Here is a 20,203-nt window from a genome sequence, read left to right as displayed (position 1 = left end):
ACCCCAAGTGCCCAGCGGGCCCCGCTTCCGGCAGAGCTGACCCAAGGAAGGACCAGCCAGCCCTCTGTCCCCTTCAGAGCGCGACGATAATCACGGCCTTGTACCCAAGGCAGGGGGATCCAAGAAATGGACGCTGAGGAGAGGATTCCCTTCCTGCCTTGGGAAAGCAGCCGAAGACTTGCTGACTGCAGGTGACCGGTGGGAAGGACTCTGAACCCCCTGACGGTGACTCCCTTTATAGGGCAGCGATGCCGACCTCCGCCTGCCCCCGATATGAACCGCAGCTCATTCCTCCGTGAGAGCCTGGGCCTTGGGCCCAGCAGACCCGAATTCCCATCCTCCTTTGCCATCTACCATGCGACTCTCGGTGATTTGCCAAGATGACAAATCACCAATCTGGCTTGCAGGGAGGGGCCTGGTGGGGACTTGAACAGCATGATGGGGGCTGAGGGGCAAACCGCGGGGACCGGCACCCGTGGAGGGGGCGCAGACCCACACCTACCCGTCCAGTGCTCCCCTAAAGGATGCGGGCAAGATCACTGCCTAGTGTTCTGGAAGGCAAAAAAAAAAAAACCCAACAAATTATATGAGCTCTCCTGATTTTTAAGGATTGACAACCCATCTAAAAAAGATTTAGCTCCGTAGGTGCAAAGAAAACAGGGCTGCGTGCCAGAGCCTCCTGCTGTCCCGTGTGCGCCTCTGACAGCTCCAAACCACCCGGCAACCACCTGGCACTGGGGCTGGCAGGCGTCCGTGGCCTTGTCCACATCGACTGCAGGGAAGGGAAGGGAAGGGAAGGCCCTCAGCAAGCAAGTGAAGAGAAGAGGAGGAGAGCAGGAATCTGGAAGCCTCTCAGGGAGGGAGGGACTGCGGAGGGAATTCCTTAAAAGGATTTAGAAGGTTTTATTGGACATGGTTGAACGCAGGGAAGGAAGGGGTCAGGGAGCCGTGCAGCTCCTGAGTACCGCGCACGGGGTGGCAGCCCTTCTGTCTGCAGCTCACCCCCATGTTTGATTCCGCTCTGCCATGGTTCCCGCAGGGGCAGCTTCTCTGCGGGGGGGCGCCGTGGGGTCCCTCGAATTCTGCACGCGATGACCTACGGGGCCTGAGCACCCCAGTGGACCGACTCCCTTGTGTGGACTCGGAAGCCAGACACATCAGAGGTTCTCAGAGAGTGACACCCCTACCCCCCGACCCCCTATCTGAATGAACAGAGAACTTGCTGGAAGGGCTCCACTCCAGACCTGAAGAGATCGTCGGCTATGATGCCGGGGGAAACACTTGGGGACCCTCTGCTCACATCCGGGGGGGCCTTCTGTCTTCCACATGGACAGCAGCGTGACCCCCGAGATGACCCTACCTATCCCCAGAGACCCACCAGTCCCTCCCACCACCCAGGGCTGCTGGGGCGTGGGCAGTGCCTGGAGGCTGCGGGCCGGAGTCGCCCTGGTCCTGAGGACCCCCAGGCCTCTCCAGGAGCAATGGGGTCCGGGCGGGACCCTGATGTGGCCCTGCTCCCACCGTAGGTTCTAGCCAGCCCCCTCCCACGAGCCGACTCCCTCCCGACTCAGAGCCCACCGTCCAGGGCTCCCCGCGCTCCCCTCCGCGGGGCGGGGCGCAGCGCCCCCGGACCGCGGCCCGGCGCCGCCCCAGCCGCCCGCCCGGCAGGCCATCTGTCTTCACGGAAGGGAGAAGCATGAGCTCAGCTCCGAACCCTCGGCGGGCGGCGCGGGGCTGCATCTCCGTGCCCCCGGGACAGGAGCCGGTCCCGCTAGGCCGCGCGGATCTGGACACGCGCGGCCCCTAAGAAGTTGACGGGACCCATGCGGTGCTGCACGCCGGAGGGGCGGAGGCGCTGGGAACCAGGCGGGGCCTGGGCGGGCGGCGAGGGGCGCGGGGACCCCCGGCCCCGGAACCGGGGGCGTCCCCGCCGCCTCGGCGCCCGCCGTGGGGAGGCGCGCGCGCCGCGCGCAGGCCCCGCCCCGGCCGTCCCTTCCACGCGCCCCGCCCTCCCCGCCCGCCCTCCTTCCCCCTCCTCCCTCCGTCCCGCCCCCTCCCGCCCTCCGTCCCGCCCTCCGCCCGCCCTCCGCCCGCCCCCTCCCTCGGAGGCCGGCGCGCCGCGCGCCCGGGCGCACTCGCAGTCCGGTGGGGACCCGCGGCGGAGGCGGGACGGCCCTGGGTCGGAGTGCGGGAGCCGCGCCGGCCCCGGGGCCCAGGTGGGGCGGCCTCTGGGGGAGGCCTAGCGGGCGCCCCCGGCGGCGCCCCGGCCCCCGTCGTGACCTTGTCCGGGACCCGCGGATCCCTCGGGGACGAAGCTGCCGCCCGGCCAACTCCGGGCGCCGGGGACGCGGCGACGGGAACTTGAGGTGGGAACTTTGCGCGCGGCCACCGGGCTCGACCCCGCGCCCGCGGACCGGGGCTCGAGGAGCTGCACGTGGCCGCGGCCCCGACCCCCTTCGGGCGCAGCTCGGCTCCTCCCGGGGGCCCCCCCGGGGCTGGGTGACCCGGGGCGGGGCGTCCTGCCGGTGGGCGGAGGTCTCTCCACCCCGAACCCCGGGAGGAGAGCGGTGGGGCGCACCCCACCCGTGGGCCTGATGGAGTCATTCATTAGCCTTGATGCAGCACCTCTGGTGTACTGCGTGGCCGTCCACCAGGTACCAGGTGGGGAAGGTGGCGTCTCGTCGGCCCCCGGGGCTCTGCACCCAAGGGGCGCACCGTGCGTTCTGGGAGCCTTCCGGTGGGGAAGGGAAGACTCAAGTTCATTCATTTCTTGGATTGGCTGAGCACCTGGTGTGGGCAGCTCACTGCAGCAAATGCTCACCATCCGTGTATTCATTCAACAAACATGTATTGTGACCCAGCAGGGGAGAGGATGGAGAGCCTCGAGGGAGCCGTAGGGGGCTGAGACCCAGCTTGAGCCATGGCAGGCTGGCTTAGCCACCCCTGTCTACCCAGTGGTGGTTGATCTAATACTTTCACCCTGGTGGAGAGGGGGTGTCTTCGAAATAAAGCGATTCCAAAGCTCCTTCGGGGAGGGCGGTCCTGGGGGCTGGGACGCACTGATTTCTTGTTACTGCTGGTTGCAAGCTCTTACCAGTGGGGGTTATTTGCAAAGCTGTCCATTCAGCAGACATTTCCTCAAGCACTTAAGGGGTGCCATGCACCAGAGCCCCCCAGCTAGGTGACGGGGGGGGGGGGGGAGAGACAGTGGCGGCTTAGATACCTCCTTCCCTGATATCCTGAGCTGGGTGCCCGGGAGGAGAAAGGACCAACAGACACTGACTCACCGCCCGAGGGCGGCAGCCGAAGTGAGTTCGCCAGGTGTGTTCCAAGCCCTCACACCTGATGGCACTACAGGGAGCCTCACGGCAGACGCCAGCCAGTCGAGATGGGGTGGGAGCCGGGGGTGGGCACCTGGCCAGGACACGCCCTCTTTCTTGGGTGGGTTTCTCCAGCTCTACCTCAGGCTCGTGGCCACGGGGGCTTTGGAGCGCAGGGGGAGAAGCTGGAGTCGGAAGAGCCGCGGGCCTTGGGGGACCGAGCTTCTCCATCTCGCTGTGAGCCAGCTCGTTCCGGTGGAAAGATGTCTGTCATGGGACACGCGCCAACCCCACAGGGAGCTGCGAGTGTGCTGGAAATGAGGCACGCTACGGCGTCTCCTTCCAAAGCTGGGGGGCCCAGGCCATGGAGGCTGCGAGCCTACTGGGGGCCCAGCCCAGAGGCCCTTTACATGGGCTGGGCTCAGGCAGCTACCCCAGGGAACCCCAGGGAACAGAAGGGCAGAGCTCAGCGGCCTGGCTACCGGAGCCGAGAGGGTTTCCCTAGGACTAAGGAGCCCCCTCCCCATCCCCTGTAGGGTGTCTACCTGGTTATCCTTCTCCCTGGCCCTCTATCCTATAGAGGTTTGCGTCTCAGGGCTGGGGACATAGCTCACGTGGTAGAGCACTTGCTTAGCGGCTGTGAGGCCCTGGGTTCAATCCTTAGTACTGGGACGAAACATTTTTTTTTCTTTTAAAGAGTTTGTATTTCCAGTTGCCAGGAGTCTAGGGATCTGAGAATTCATAGGCTCATTCACCCCAGAAATGGAGCCCTTGGGTGTGTAAAATGGTGGCTGGTAAGGCCCTTCTAAAGAGAATTAATAAAAAATAAAAGAGGCCAGAAAGCGTCTGTCAGTGAGCACTCGATCACTGTTGGCCATTTTTATTACCTCTCAGGCTGAACTTGATGCGCGGCATCGGCACCGGAAGTGGATTCGCTAAGGCCAGGCTGGGGGCTCGAGGGCACCGGGCTGTCCCCGTGCCCTTCGTGGCCTCTCCAGGCAGCCCCTGGGGTCTCCCTCTGCGGAGCTGGAGCGGCAGGGGACGCCCGGCCTCTCCCCCAGCTGAAGCCTGTGTCCTCTCACTTTTCCGGCTATGGAGAAGGTATCCCGGCCCTGGCACCTGTGGGAGGCAGGCATGGGTTGGGTGTCATTTTGCCAGTCAGCACAGGAGGGTGGCTCCAGCGGCAGCCTGTCTTTTTTTTTTTTTTTGTCGGGCAGGAGAGAAAGTTTATTACGGAACTGCTGGCCTGTGGCTGAGGTGATCCGTGGCCGGAGAGAAGGGAGGGAGAGAGAGAGAGTCCCCCACCCAGCCCTGCCTTATATCTAGGGCAGGGGCAAGGGGTGTGGCCAGGTGGATTAGGAGGTGACCTCAGGGAAAGGGGAGGTAACTGCCTCGAGGTCTGCAGGTTACCCAGGTAACTGGGGGGAGACTTAATGAGGTGGGGGGCAGCTACATGGAGCCCTCAGGGAGAGGACCTAACATTCCAGCCTTTTAATAGTTATGAAAATGGGCGAAGACTCTCTCTGGCTGCTTCCTGCTGGCAAGGGGCGTCGGCATTAGGGGTAAAAGGCAGAAATGTGGCCCCTCCGGGAGAAGGCAAGCAGCAGGGTCCCTTGGTGGTAGATGCCAGTCCTTGAATGAAGCCTGGAAGAAGTCTCATGAGGCAGGGGCTGGACAAAAAAAAATATTAAGGCAAAAGGAAGGGCTTAGGGCACAAAATTAAAAATTGGATGACTTGGACAGTTCTTATACTCAGGTATGGACATTAGATGGACAAGCTACTATCTCTTGATCCCCAGCTGATTAATTTTGACTCCATTTAGGATGTGACATCATTCTCCCCTTACTCCTCTCCATGATCCTTGTTCCCTGAACTGGCTGAGTCCCAGGGGTCTAGGTGCTTGTTGCTGGGATGGCTTGCCCCAGCCTGTCTTTTTGTAGAGAAGACTCTTCTGGCACTTTCTTCCATTTGCCGGAAGGAGGGATGGCGGAAAGAGCCCAGTTCCCGTTGCGTATTTCCTCCTACTTCCTGGGCCCCAGCTCCGAGATCTCGAGCCTGAGGGCCGGGAGGACTGGGGTGTGGTGAGGGTGGATGGCAGGTGGCAGGTGGCAGGTGGCAGAGCCCACCCGGGCTCCGACTCAGAGGCCCAGCGTGCCGGGCTCCGGGCAAGCTAATGACCAGAACGGTTTTGATGAACGAGTTAATTGGGGATAAAGGCAGCATGACCAGCCTCTGAGTCAGCCCGGCCAGGAGCCCTAATCCTGACAAATGAACCAGCAGCGAAACAAGACCTGTGAGAGGCCAGGGAGGCGCCGCAGGGAGAGAGACGGAGGGGTCCCCAGTACCCCCTGCTCCCAGTCAGGAGTGGCACCGTTGAGAAGCGGACGCCCAAGGCCCAGGAGCCTCAGGAAGGAAATGTGCGGAGACGCCCAAGGTGGGCCTCCCGGGGCTAAACCCAAGGGGTCTCCCAGAAGAGGACGCCTTCCTGGCCGCCTCAGCTTCCGGGAGCCGCCTGCATCCCCTGGCTTGTGGCCCCCCACGGCTCCCCCATCCGCTTCATTCGCCCTCTCCCCTTCCCACACACCCCGGGGGGTTCTGTTGGTTTTTCTGTGCTGCTCTGTGGCAAGTTCCAGGCCAGGATGCCGATGCTCCCCCAGCCACACCCCCTCCTCCCAGGGCCTCTCCAGAAGCTTCTCTGACCAGGAGGTCAGAGGAGGCTGCAGGGCGTGGTTACACCACCTAGCCCTCATGGCAGCCCTGCACGGTGGCTGTGTGTGTGTGTGTGTGTGTGTGTGTGTGTATGTGTGAAAGAGAGAGAGAGAGACTTGAATTCAGGCCTTGGAGCTGCCCCTTAGCTTTTTTTTTTTCCTACCACTTGAGTCACAGTTCCACTTCTGGCTATTGGCTGGCTAAGTGGAGATGGAGAGTCTCACGGACTTTCCTGCCCTGACTGGCTTTGCCTGGTGATCCTCAGACCTCCGCCCCCTGAGTAGCTGGGATGGCAGGCGTGAGCCCCCGGGCACCTGGGGTTGGCGTCTCACCCTGGCTGCGGAGAGCCGGGGAGGGCTCCGTGGGTGCCGACGGCCGGCTCGGTGAGTCACTGGCCCCTCGCGTGCGCGCCCGCCATGGCCAGCCAAGCCTGGCTTCCATTCCTGTCACCCCCTGAGCCTGGGATGGGGCCTCCGCCCGCCGCGCTTTACAGTTCAGGGGTGGAGAAGCTTTCTTCTGCCAAGGGCCATTTGGAAATTTATCACATCGTGCACAGGTCATAGGAAATGGTCAGGCCAGGCAGCCGATGAGAAGCCCGGGGGCAACTTGCAGTCTGTCTGTCACCCCTCATTTTGTCCTGTTCCGGGAGGAGGGTGGAGACGTGGCCTCAGGGGCCGGGAGGTCTGCCTGTGATCCAGGTGACCCCACCGCTGAGACCGCCCTGGCAAAGTTAGAAGGGTTTCCACTTCTCCGGGGAAGCGAGACCCCACAGCCCCGCTGTCCCCCAACAGGGGATGGAGCCCAGTGCCCAGGGCCGCCCCAAGGGTCCCCAGGCATGGGCGCTGCCCCATGGTCCCCTCCCTTGCCCTCTCCTCCCTGCCCTCCTCTCCCCTTCTCCGTCCTCTCCATAAAGTTAATGCCAGGAACCGCCTGTCTGGCCGAGCTGAGCCCTGGGCTCTGACCCAGGTCTGATCCATGTCCCTGCTGAGCACCCTGGGCATTTGGGAAACCCGGGACTCTGGGGGCTTCTCCAGATTAACCTGGTTAAGCAGTTGTGAGACCTACACACCTACCTCAGCGCTGCTGCTGCTCCTCCTCTTCCTCCTCCTATTTTTATTTTTTCTCCAGTCCTGGGGCTTGGACTCAGAGCCTGAGCACTGTCCTTGGCTTCTTTTTGCTCAAGGCTAGCACTCTGCCACTTGAGCCACAGCGCCACCTCTGGCCGTTTTCTATATATGTGGTGCTGAGGAATCGAACCCAGGGGTTCTTGCATGCAAGGCAAGCTCTCTACTGCTAGGCCACATTCCCAGCCCCTCCTCTCTTTCCTCTTCCCTGACCTGGGCAGGCTGACTTGTCTTACAGGCTTTCTCTCTTGGTCCAGTACCCCCCTCTCAGGACTCCCCGTATGGTTTGATAGGGACCATTACACATGTCAGAGCCCTTCTGTGGTGTGTGCCGTGTGTGTTCATTTATATAAATAGTACAATGCCGTCAACTGCCTCTCCCCCCGGCTCCGTGCTTTACACACTCACCTGTGCGGCTGAGCCCACCTCGTAGGCACGGCTTGCTTCCTGAGCAATCTCCAGCCTCTGCCCGCTGCCCCTAGCCGTCCAGCAGGAGGGGAGGGACGGCCAGGTGCCTGCCCGTGCCTGTGACCCGAGCTACCAAGGAGGCCCAGATCCGAGGATCATGGTTCAAAGCCAGCCTGGGCAGGAAAGCTTGTGAGACTCTTATCTGAGACTCCTATCATTTTGCTCAGTACTGCTCCATGTGTCCCCAGAGGGCCACCCAGCCTGTCCTCCCTCCAGCCCTGAGGTTCAAACCCCAGTGGGGCAGGGACGCCCTTGACCCGTGGCCCCGGGAAGATGACTTGTCAAAGCTCAGACTAATGTAACAGCTGCGTGTTGCGGGTGAATCGGTGCCAGGCGAGGCCTTCTGCCTTCGTCCTCAGCGTCACTCCAAGAGCAGCAGGGGGAAACTGAGCTGAAAGGTGGAGCGATGACCTTGAGCCAGGGCCCCTGATTTCAAAGCCGGGGCGCTCTCCTCCTCCCCAGCGGGCGGCCAGCCCCCAACCCAGCAGACAAGGCGACCTCAGTGGGCAAACTTGCAGTTCTGGGGGTTCCACCGGAGGCTGGCGGGGCTGACGTCAAGACTGGGACAGGCTGTGCCCCATTTTGAAGGCCTGTCTCCCTGGCCTCTGGAGGCCCCCCCCCGTTGCTTCCCGCCCCTTCCTTCCCACATCCCGTCCTCCCCCGCCCCCCCCCCCGCCGGGTCCCTGGCTCTCTCCTCTGCCCACACAGAACATTCCTGAACTTGGTTAGTGTCAGCTGACTAGCTGATGTCAACTCCCCCCGTGACAGCCCAGTGCCGTGACGCTAGTGTGACAGGCACAGACCCCAAGGATGGAGATGAGGATACAGACGCACGTTACCATACCTGGGTGCACGCGCGCGTGCACACGCACACACTCGTAGGGGTCACCTGTGATGGTCCCACACTGGCCATGTAAGACCCCCGGATCCCTGCCCCCTCCTGGATTTGGCCTCCTCCTCCCCTGTCCATCACCCCACAGCCAGGTAGTGGCTCATCACAGCGCCACCTACTGTCTCCCCAGCAAATGGCACCACCGAAGACACCGCGAACCCCTCCATCCCGCTGCAGGTCCCGCCGCTTTTCCGGTGCCCAGAGCACCCGCGGTTCCTCCCCCCCCCCCCCCAGCACAGCCTGCCCTCACCTGGGCCCACCGTGGGCCCTGCCCTTGGCAAAATCCGCCCCGCTCCTCCCTGGGGCCGCCTGGCTGGCGTCCTGGCCCTCGCTGGCCTCCAGGTGACAAGCCCGCTTCCCTCCTCCCCCGGCCCGGCCCGCTCTCTGCTCCTTGGCGTCTCCTCTCAAGTCAGGAACTGAGTTCCTTCTGTCTCCCCCACCTGCCCACGTCGCCCTGGGGATCCACAGCCTGGCCCCCTCCCACCCACGAGGCTCCACACCCCCTCCCCCTCCTGTGAGCCCCCCTTCCCCGCCCCTCCCACCACTGTGCTCCCCAAAGCCCAGAGCCACTCACCCCCACCTTGTTCTGATCCATTGCAGGGCCCACGCAGCCTGACTCTGGGGTGTCCCCCCCCCCGGAGGCCAGGCCAGACCCCATCTTGCTGTCTGACCCGTGGCCAGGCCCCGTCTCGCTCTGTGACTCGGCCCCAGACCCAGCGCAGCGTCCAGCCGGCCAGTGTCCAGGAGCCAGTGGCGGGGCAGCCTCTCCCTCGGGAATTCACAGCGCCACCCGCACTTCCCTTTCCAAACGGGGTCCCCTGCTGGAGCACCCAGAGTTCCCTTCCAGCAAAGCAACAGGAACACACACACACACGCACGCACACGCACACACAGCAGGGCTCAGGCCACAGCGGGAGAGACCTGAGGTCCTTCGCGGGGGGCCGGCGGGGTGGGGGTGGCCACAGCGTTGTAGCCCAGCTCTGGGGCCTGTGTGATTGGGGACTTGACTGGACTCTAGAATACCCAGCTATCCTCAACCAGCCGCCCTCCACATCCCTCCTCCACACCCGCCCTCCGCACCCCGCCCTCTGCACCCCATCCTCCGCACCCCTCCTCCGCACCCCTCCTCCACAGCCCTCCTCCACGGCCCTCAGATTACCTCCCCCCCACCCCCCGGCCTCTGTCCTGCATCGTCAGCAGCCCCTGTGTCGCGCCCTTCGCCAGCGCAGCCCCTCACGCAAGCACCCTGCTGGGAAGGACTCCCTGTCCGTGGGGAGGTGGGGGGGGCGGGGGGGACGGCAGAGGCCTTGGGGAGGATGGGGGGGGGCGGCGGCAGCCTCGGGGGCCCCGGCAGCAGGACGGTGGGAAGGAGCTCGCTGGAGCGCGGAGGCCCGCGTGGGATCTCCGCAGCGCAGCCGTGGGGCCGGGGTGGCTTCCGTGTCATTCTTGCGAAACCGCCACTTGGCTCTCGCCTTCGGCGGCAAGAAGAGCGACACGGCGGGGTGCGCCGCGCCCCCGAGGGGGTACTCCCACGCCCCGGGGAGCCTGGCGGGCTTCGCCTGGGAGAGGAGCGCCACACCCAGCTGAGGCCGGGAGCGCGGAACCCCCAGAAAGAAGCGTGTATTTCAAGCTCGGGGGCGCCCCAGCTTTCCGAAGCCTGCTCCGTGAACCGGCAGTCCTCCCAAAGATGCGTAGGGAGGGGAACTCTGTGCGGTGATCCCTGCCGGGGGGGCCCCTCCGGGGGGGCCCCCGCACCCTGCGTCTCGCCCCTGCAGAGGGGCGTGAGTCCCAGAGCTCTGCCACCCAGGGGTCCGGCTCCCACGCCCACAGGGCTGGGGAGGGAGCGTGGCCACGTGGAGTGGGCGTTGGGGAGCAGCGGGGAGCGGGGTGCCTCGGGGGGGGGACAGCCATTTCGCAGTTGGAATTTGCACCAAGGGCTGTCAGAGAGTCAGATTTCTTTCTCTCAAGAGAAGCCAAGAATATGGATTTCTTCTTTCCCCGTGGAATCTCTCAATCTGCCGAACCTGAGCTCAGCCTGTGCGCCGGTACCGAGCGCACGATCTCTCCCCCGCGGCGCCGAGCCTTGGCTTCAAGGCCCGGCGGGGAGGAGTCCGCGCACGCTGACCGCCGGGCCTGTTTCCCGGAAGTGCATGTCCTCTGGTGCTTGTGGGCAGGAGGCCTCTCCGGTGGGCAAACGTGTCTTTGTGCAGGGAGACCCTGTGCTTCCCCAGGCCAGCAGCCCTCTGCAGGGGCGAGGACCCCGGCGCGGGGTGGTAAAGGGAAGGGCAGCCCGCTTCCCTGGCAGGGCAGAGGTTTCCAGGAGGAGCCAGCGCGGCCGCGCAGCCCTGCGACTGTGCTCGCTGGGCACAGCGTCTTTGTCTACTGCCTCGTGCTTGTGGCACGGGATGTTGGCTTCCCGTTTCTGGAGACAGTCCCGGGGGGGGGGGGTCCCTTGAAGATGAGTATTAAGCCGGGGGTCAGCAGCTCACCCCTGCCGTCCTAGCTATTCAGGAGGCTGAGATCTGAGGATCACAGTTCGAAGCCAGCCCAGGCAGGAAAATCCTTGAGATTCTCATCCCCAAATGACGACTCGGAGGAAACACAGAAGCAGAGCTGTGGCTCAAGCGGCAGAGCGCTAACCTTAGCAAAACAACGCTACGGACAGCTCTCATGCCCCGAGTTCAAGTTCCGAGACTGGCTGTCACACACAAATATGGATATAGGTTGATCGATAGGTGTTGCTGGATAGTGACATGTGATCCATGCACAGCGTCTGTTGATAGATGTCTATATGTGATGGATCCCGTCTCTTGGACACGGCAGCGTGCGGTAAGCGTCTGCCGAGTGGTCTGTCACCGCTCTCGCCACTGTCACGGGCCACCGGCCCGAGCCTCAGACGTGTGTGTCCCCCTCCCTTCTGGAGGCTGTGCAGCCCTGCGGGGGGTGGGGGACACTCTTCCGGAGCGCACACTCTTCTCTTCCCCCTCCGGGAGCTCTGCTTCTCTTCTTCACAGATGCAGGCAGACCCCGTCCTTGGCCTCCCTGGGCACCCCAGTGACCCCCCCGCCCCGCCCTGCCTCTCCATCCACCCCCTGGAGGCCTGAGGACCTGGGCACGCGGACCTTCGGTACTCAGCCGCAACGTGGCATTTCTGGACTTTGGGGTCAAATGCAGCCATCACACCGGCCACGGGGCCCCGGCTTCCCACCAGGCTGCTGCCCCCCACCCCCAGCCAGATGCCCTGACCCCTGCCGGGACCCCAGGGCCCTTCAGTGGCCTGAGCCCTGTCCATCTACAGCTGTGGCTTTGCCTAGGAGGGGCTTTGGGTGCTGGGGGGGGTCAACATGGGAAGGGGAATGTGGAGTGACGTTGGGAATTCCTGAGGGACTGGCCAGTCATTCGCCAGTCCATTTATCCCCATTTATTGGGGACAGGAGAAAGCGGGAGACGTAGCCGGGCCTCCAGGGGAGACCGTGTCAGGCAGCCCTGCAACGGGTCAGAACAAGGTGGGGATGGATGGCGTGGGCTTTGGGGGCCCACACTGCTGGAGGAGGGGCCAGGGAGGGCTTGTCAGAGGAGGCAGCGTGGGGTGGAGCCTCGTGGGTGAGAAGGGGCCGGCCTGCGGGTCCCTGGTGTGGGGGGCTGGGCGGGGGGAGGGGGACGAGGTCAGGACTGCAGGTTGAGATAGAAAGAATTTAATTCCCGCCGGGCTCTCGTGGCTCGCGCCCGTCATCCTAGCTCCTCAGGAGGCTGGGGTCGGAGGATCGAGGTTCAAAGCCAGCCCCGGCAGGAAACTCTGTGAGACTTTTATCTCTTAGTTAACCAACCAGAAGGGGCTGGGGATATGGCCTAGTGGCAAGAGTGCTTGCCTCGTATACATGAGGCCCTGGGTTCGATTCCTCAGCACCACATATATGGAAAACGGCCAGAAGGGGTGCTGTGGCTCAGGTGGCAGAGTGCTAGCCTTGAGCACTGGGCCAAGCCCCAGGACTGGCCAAAAAAAAAAAAAGTAAACCAACCAGACGCCAAAAGTGGAGGCGTGGCTCAAGCAGTAGAGCACTAGCCTCGATCAAAATAAGCTCAGGGATAGTGCCCTAGTACCAGCACGCACGTGTGTGTGTACACATTCACACACACACACACACACACCGATTCCTGACTCGACAGTGGCTTAGATGGTCAGTAGAGAGGAGGAGCCCGGCTGAGACTTCGGGTCACCCCCGGTCTGTCTTGCCCTTCCTCTCCCTCCCCCCCCCCACCCCCACCCCCCCCCAGGCCCTCCAGGGATGTGAAGCCCCAAAATGACCCTGCTACCGGGAGACAACTCCGACTACGACTACAGCGCCCTGAGCTGCACCTCGGACGCCACCTTCCACCCGGCCCTCCTCCCCGCGCCGCGCCAGGCCGTCAAGGGCGCCTTCTACCGGCGCGCGCGGCGGCTGCGGCCCCAGGACGGCCCCCCCCCGCCGGGGGACCGGCGGCGGCAGATCATCATCAACGTGGGCGGCATCAAGTACTCGCTGCCCTGGACCACGCTGGACGAGTTCCCGCTGACGCGGCTGGGCCAGCTCAAGGCCTGCACCAACTTCGACGACATCCTGAGCGTGTGCGACGACTACGACGTCACCTGCAACGAGTTCTTCTTCGACCGCCACCCCGGCGCCTTCGGCACCATCCTCACCTTCCTGCGGGCCGGCAAGCTGCGGCTGCTCCGCGAGATGTGCGCCCTGTCCTTCCAGGAGGAGCTGCTCTACTGGGGCATCGCCGAGGACCGCCTGGACGGCTGCTGCAAGCGCCGCTACCTGCAGAAGGTCGAGGAGTTCGCCGAGATGGTGGAGCGCGACGAGGACGAGGAGCCGCCGGACGGCGACGGCCCCGACGGCCGGGGCCCCGCGGGGAGCCGCTGCATGCAGACGCTGCGTGACATGGTGGAGCGGCCCCACTCGGGGCTCCCCGGCAAGGTGTTCGCCTGCCTCTCCGTGCTCTTTGTCACCGTCACGGCCGTCAACCTGTCCGTGAGCACCTTGCCCAGCCTGAGGGAGGAAGAGGAGCAGGTAGGAGCCCCCTCCCCGCCCCCCCCCCGGGTGAGGGCAGGGGTCTCTGGGGACTGGGGACAGGGCAGTCTGCAGAGCCAGCCACGCAGCCTGCTCCCCTCTGACGGCACGCCGGCTGGACAACAGGGTCCCCGTCGGTGTGCGTGGCGCCGGCTGCGTCTGATGGCGGCCGGTTTGTGCCGGTACTGGGTCTTGAACTCAAGGCCTCGCTCTCTCACTTCACTTTTCCACGGAAGCCGCATCTCCAGTCCGGCTTTTTTGCTGGTTCCTTGGAGATAGCAGTCTCGTGGGCTTTCCCACCCAGGCTGGCTTCAAAGCGTTTTGGTTTGGGTTTTGTTTTGTCTGGCCCGTCCTGGGGCTTGAACTCAGGGCCTGAGCACTGCCCCTGGCTTCTTTTTGCTCAAGGCGAGCACTCTGCCACGTGAGCCACAGCGCCACTTCTGGCTTTTCCTGTGCATGTGGTGCTGGGGAATCGAACCCGGGGCTTCGTGTATGCGAGGCGAGCGCTCTACCGCGAGGCCCTGGCTTCAAACCTGGAGCCTCACGTCCCCACCTCAGCCTCCTGCGCACGGAGGGTGGCGGGCGTGAGCCACCAGCGCCAGGCCGTCTTCTGAGTCTTGGAAGTGACTTCCATCGCAGACCAGCAGCCCTGTGGCGGAGCGTGCGCGCGCCCGCTCAGCAGATGCGCACACTGAGGCCTCTGAGTTCTTCGGCCTGGGGACCCGGGAGACCCCAGGCCGCGTGCCCCCGGCCACACCCCACCCCACGTGGCTCCCGTGTGACAATGTGCCCTCGGCCTCTCTGCACGAGGCTGCCCCGCCTGCCACCCCGCGCAGCCGCCTCCGGCAGAACGTGACCCCACGGGAGGCGGGGATCCCCAATACAGCCTCCTGGCGGATCAGCCCCTGGGCCCTAGACTTGTCGCTTCCCCACCCCCCTCCGCGTGGGGCTCTGGAAGGAAGTTTCCGGAAAAGCTAGACCTCAGACAGGTACAACGTCAGGGAAGTCGTAGAGGGAGCCGAACGTAAGTTCGGCGCCACCCGGCATTTACTGAGCACCTAGCGCGTGTGCGGGGGAGGGGGGGGGGGGGGGGCGGGTTCTGTTATGGGGATAGAGGCAGGAGGAAGGATGGTTCAAGGCCGGCCTGGGCTGCAGAGTGAGGCGCCGGCTTGAAGAGAGAAAACAAACTCCCCACGGGAGCGTGGATGACCAGAGGATGGCTGGCACTTCCTAGCCACTGAATTTTTTAGAAAGGTATTAAACAGCACTCACCCGGCACCATTAATGTTTGATGAGTGGAGGGGACAGTGCCGGATGTGAGTCGGGAGCCCAGCGGCTCCGTCCCCATCCTCGTCCCCCAACCGGCTGGGGGCAGCGGGCGGGGAACAAAGCTCCATCTGGCTGTGCCTCAGTTTCCTCATCTGCCCTGGGTCTGTGACAGCGCTGTGGGTACTGGAGTCTAGGTGAAAGGGCTGAGTGTGTATATAGGGCTTACGCAACCATCCAGGGAGAAAGGGGAGGCGGGGGGGAAGAGACGGAAAGAGGCAGCTCTCCATTCCAGACCAGAGAAGTCCCTGGACTTAGTACAGATTTCTTTCCAGCTTCAGATTCGATTCTTTCTTTTTATTAGGAAAATAGCAGTAAAGCCATGGGTGGCCAACTTCTGATACTACTGATTGTTGTTTGGGGGGTTTTAATGTTTACTGTTGTTTTGTTGTTGCTTTTTAGTGTTGTTGGTTGCTTGTTTGTTTTGGTGCCCGTCCTGGGGCTTGAACTCAGGGCCTGGGCGCTGCCCCTGCTTTTATTTCGCTCCAGGATAACACTCTACTACTTGAGCCACAGCCCCACTCTGGTTGGCTTTGAATCTCAGTCCTCCCATCTCAGCCTCCTGAGTAGCGAGGGTGACAGGCGCGAGCCACCGGCGCCCGGCTGCTTGTTTGCGTGGGAGGCGATGGGTGGGGTTTGAGGACCCGGCCGGGGATGGACGGCAGGGCCTCTCTCCTGCCGAGCGGCACCCCAGCCCTGGTGTCCACGTGGTTGTTTTTAATAACGACTTGGTGAAGTCGTTCTTCCGCTTCATTTTGGTGGAGAGTTCACTCTCCTTGCTCCTGCGTGTGCACATCTGAGTACCTACTGTGTGCAGGCACCGTAGGGGAGGCAGGTGGCCAAAGCAGATCAGACTTCAAGTCTTACTGGGGTGGGGTGAGGAGCAGCAGCCGCCTATGCCAAGGAGGCTGTGGGCGGGAGAGCCGTGGGCGTCTGGGGCCCCCGCAGAGGGGTGCACTCCAGGAAAGGCTTCCGCCCCAGGGGCCTGAGACCCCAAAGCCCCACCCGAGTGGCTCATGTCACCAGCCTGGGAGGAGACTGAACAGAGCCGGACGGTGAGAACCCAGCTGTGCCCCAGAGCCGCGAGACAGACGCCCGGGCTGGAACGTCGTACCGCCCTCTCTGCCCACAGCCTCGAGGAAGAGGGGGTCCGGGTGACTGGAGACAGTCAAGCCCCCCCTTACCCTGCAGGCCGGGGCCAGCCACCCCGTGTCCAGGAGCCAGAGGAGATTTTCTTCCCTCTGTGCAGTCAGCATTAAAATCAACTCCTGACTATTTAGCCAACAGTTCTCAGCAAGGGCTCCCCAATGTCTCTCCCTGAAGCGGCCTTGCTGAACCCCAGGGGAGGGGGAGGGGGACAGAGAGCAGCCTCCCCCATGCCCCCCCCAGCCCCCCACGCCCACCTCTGCAGCCACCTTCACCTGCCTGGCCTGCTATGGGTTTGTGTCCCCTCCCCCCACCCTCTCCACCCAGGGACCACCTTCTGTGGGGTGGGGCCGCGCCCGGCACTGAACTTGGTTGGGCTTCCCTGGGTAACACTGCTGTGCCCCGAGGGCTGGTAACCCCTCCCGTGTGGCCTTCACGGTGAGCCCCCCACTGACGCAGCCGGAGAGGGGGGCTGGGGTGCAAGCAAACGGGATTCCTAAAAGCAATGGTTCACAGGTCTCCCTGAGAAGCTGCTGCTCCAGCGAGGAGCTGGAGGAAGGCAGGCGGGAGCAGGGAGGACGGTCTGTCAGGAGGGAGAACCAGGCGGCCGGAGCTGAGGTGGGAGGGGGACAGGGCTGGGTGGGTTCTGCGTGGTCCACAAGCAGCAGTGGTGGGGAAGATCAGAAACAGAAGCCCCAGGCGGGGGGGCTCTCCTGTCCCCACCACTAGAAAAACGGAGAGGAACCACAGGCAGACAGGTGGCGGGGAGACCGGGGGCCCATTACGGACATGATGAGGTTCCAGCGCCCAGGCTGTGCCCGGAGCCAGGGTGACATCTGGGGGAGGCTGGAGGTCACAGCTTGAGAGAGGGGGGGGCCTGAGGTCAAAGCTGAAGAGAATGGGAGGGGCTGAGGTCACAGCTGGACAGAAAGGGAGGGGCTGAGGTCACAGCTGGAGAGAAGGGGAGGGGCCTGGGGTCACAGCTGGAGAGAAGGGGAGGGGCTGAGGTCACAGCTGGACAGAATGGGAGGGGCTGAGGTCACAGCTGGACAGAATGGGAGGGGCCTGAGGTCACAGCTGGACAGAATGGGAGGAGCCTGAGGTCACAGCTGGAGAGAAGGGGAGGGGCCTGAGGTCACAGCTGGACAAAATGGGAGGGGCTGAGGTCACAGCTGGACAGAATGGGAGGGGCTGAGGTCACAGCTGGACAGAGTAGGGGGACTGAGGTCACAGCTGGACAGAATGGGAGGGGCTGAGGTCACAGCTAGACAGAATGGGAGGGGCCTGAGGTCACAGCTGGACAGAATGGGGGGGACTGAGGTCACAGCTGGAGAGAATGGGAGAGGCCTGAGGTCACAGCTAGAGAGAAGGAGAGGGGCTGAGGTCACAGCTGGACAGAATGGGAGGGGCTGAGGTCACAGCTGGACAGAATGGGAGGGGCTGTGGTCACAGCTGGACAGAAATTGGCGGGGGGGGGGGGGGGACTGAGGTCACAGCTGGACACAAAGGGAGGGGCCTGAGGTCACAGCTGGACAGAATGGGAGGGGCCTGAGGTCACAGCTGGAGAGAATGGGAGGGGCTGAGGTCACAGCTGGAGAGAATGGGAGGGGCTGAGGTCACAGCTGGACAGAATGGGAGGGGCTGAGGTCACAGCTGGACAGAATGGGAGGGGCCTGAGGTCACAGCTGGACAGAATGGGGGGGACTGAGGTCACAGCTGGAGAGAATGGGAGAGGCCTGAGGTCACAGCCTGAGAGAAGGAGAGGGGCTGAGGTCACAGCTGGACAGAATGGGAGGGGCTGAGGTCACAGCTGGAGAGAATGGGAGGAGCCTGAGGTCACAGCTGGACACAAAGGGAGGGGCCTGAGGTCACAGCTGGAGAGAATGGGAGGGGCTGTGGTCACAGCTGGACAGAAATTGGCGGGGGGGGGGGGGGGGGCTGAGGTCACAGCTGGACAGAATGGGAGGGGCTGAGGTCACAGCTGGAAAGAATGGGAGGGGCCTGAGGTCACAGCTGGAGAGAATGGGAGGGGCTGAGGTCACAGCTGGACAGAAATGGGAGGGGCTGAGGTCACAGCTGGACAGAATGGGAGGGGCCTGAGGTCACAGCTGGACAGAATGGGGGGGACTGAGGTCACAGCTGGAGAGAATGGGAGGGGCCTGAGGTCACAGCCTGAGAGAAGGAGAGGGGCTGAGGTCACAGCTGGACAGAATGGGAGGGGCTGAGGTCACAGCTGGAGAGAATGGGAGGGGCCTGAGGTCACAGCTGTACACAAAGGGAGGGGCCTGAGGTCACAGCTGGACAGAATGGGAGGGGCCTGAGGTCACAGCTGGAGAGAATGGGAGGCCTCGGCTGAGGTCACAGCTGGACAGAAATGGGGGGGGCTGAGGTCACAGCTGGACAGAATTGGGGTGGGGGGCTGAGGTCACAGCTGGAGAGAAATGAGGCCTACGCAGGGGACAGGGGGTGACAGAGCCGGGCCCAGGGCCAGGTAATAGGGGGGAGCCGGCTGGGGGGGGCCCGGGTCCCCTTCCCCAGGGCCCTGCCGTCCCCTCGGCCCTGACCCCCCCCTCCCCCCCAGGGCCAGTGCTCGGAGATGTGCCGCAACGTGTTCATCGTGGAGTCGGTGTGCGTGGGCTGGTTCTCCCTGGAGTTCCTCCTGCGCTTCATCCAGGCGCCCAGCAAGTTCGCGTTCCTGCGGAGCCCGCTGACCCTCATCGACCTGGTGGCCATCCTGCCCTACTACGTCACGCTGCTGGTGGACGGCGCGGCCGCGGGGCGCCGCAAGCCGGGCGCGGGGAACAGCTACCTGGACAAGGTGGGGCTGGCGCTGCGCGTGCTGCGGGCGCTGCGCATCCTCTACGTGATGCGCCTGGCCCGCCACTCGCTGGGGCTGCAGACGCTGGGGCTCACCGCGCGCCGCTGCACCCGCGAGTTCGGGCTCCTGCTGCTCTTCCTGTGCGTGGCCATCGCCCTCTTCGCCCCGCTCCTCTACGTCATCGAGAACGAGATGGCCGACAGCCCCGAGTTCACCAGCATCCCCGCCTGCTACTGGTGGGCCGTCATCACCATGACGACCGTGGGCTACGGCGACATGGTGCCCCGCAGCACGCCGGGCCAGGTGGTGGCGCTCAGCAGCATCCTGAGCGGCATCCTGCTCATGGCCTTCCCCGTCACCTCCATCTTCCACACCTTCTCCCGCTCCTACCTGGAGCTCAAGCAGGAGCAGGAGCGGCTGATGTTCCGCCGGACCCAGTTCCTCCTCAAAACCAAGTCCCAGATCAGCGGCGTGTCCCAGGACAGCGACATCCTGTTCGGAAGCGCCTCCTCCTCCTCCGACGCCAGGGACAACGACTGAGCCCCGGGAACGCCCCGCCCGCCCGCCGTCCGCGGCCCCGCGCCTTTGCCACCCGCCACGGAGCCTGCCACGGGACGCCGGGCCCCCAGCTGCCGCCGGCCGTATCGCGGGGGTCCCCTGCCCACCCCACCCCCTGCGCCCCGCAGGGAAAGGGAACCTGGTCTGAGAGGGCCCCCTCATCTTCTCCTTCGGTGGGGAGCCGCTCTCCCCACCCCCGCCCCGTCCTGTGTAAATAGCACACCCACAAAACCTGCCTTGCCGAGAGCAATCCGGTAGAACCGGCGTGTCGGCCCCGTGGCCAGAAGGAAAACGCCTCCCGTGGCTTCCATGTCCTCCACAAGGCCACCCAGGGGAGCAGCAGAAAGAAAGGACCCATTTGCCAGGGTGCCTCAGCTGCTGGGGGGCCCAGCCCGCCCCAGAGGGACAAGAGACGACAGAGTTAGGGACATTTCCCACCGTGCTGCCGTCCCTCCCGTGCTCCTCAGCGCCTGGGCCTCCCCGAATCCCCATCCTTTCCCTTCTTACCCATCCCTGGTTCCCCATCTTCCCCCTGGCTCCCCAACTTCCCAGCAAGGCATATCTCCATGCGGGGGGGCCAGGACACAGGCGCCTGTCCGTTTGGCTGGCTCCAACCAAAATTGCTCATCTCAAAAAGGCAAAAAGGAAGATCATCAGTGAGATTTTCAGTCGCCTCCGCGTTAATTTTGACATCGGGAACAGCGCGGCACGCCCCCTTCCCGTCTCGCTGCGGTGCGGTATGCTTCGGCCAAGTGGCCACGCTCCCTGGACAGTTTGGGAAGCCTAC

General features: G+C 63.8%; 1 protein-coding gene across 1 annotated transcript; it reads left to right on the top strand.

The window, feature by feature from the left end:
* Window positions 1-2,171: 2,171 nt before the first annotated feature.
* On the top strand, window positions 2,172-19,709 carry Kcng1 (potassium voltage-gated channel modifier subfamily G member 1). Its single transcript, XM_048347493.1, has 3 exons — window positions 2,172-2,366; window positions 12,790-13,568; window positions 18,622-19,709. The coding sequence occupies exons 2-3, from the start codon at window positions 12,816-12,818 to the stop codon at window positions 19,396-19,398; spliced, it is 1,530 nt and encodes a 509-aa protein (XP_048203450.1). The 5' UTR covers window positions 2,172-2,366; window positions 12,790-12,815; the 3' UTR covers window positions 19,399-19,709.
* Window positions 19,710-20,203: the final 494 nt, after the last annotated feature.

This window comes from Perognathus longimembris, chromosome 6, assembly GCF_023159225.1.
Source record: "Perognathus longimembris pacificus isolate PPM17 chromosome 6, ASM2315922v1, whole genome shotgun sequence".
NCBI classification, from domain to species: domain Eukaryota; kingdom Metazoa; phylum Chordata; class Mammalia; order Rodentia; family Heteromyidae; genus Perognathus; species Perognathus longimembris.
The sequence above is the reverse complement of the archived record's forward strand: the minus strand, read 5'-3'. Positions and strand labels throughout refer to the sequence as shown.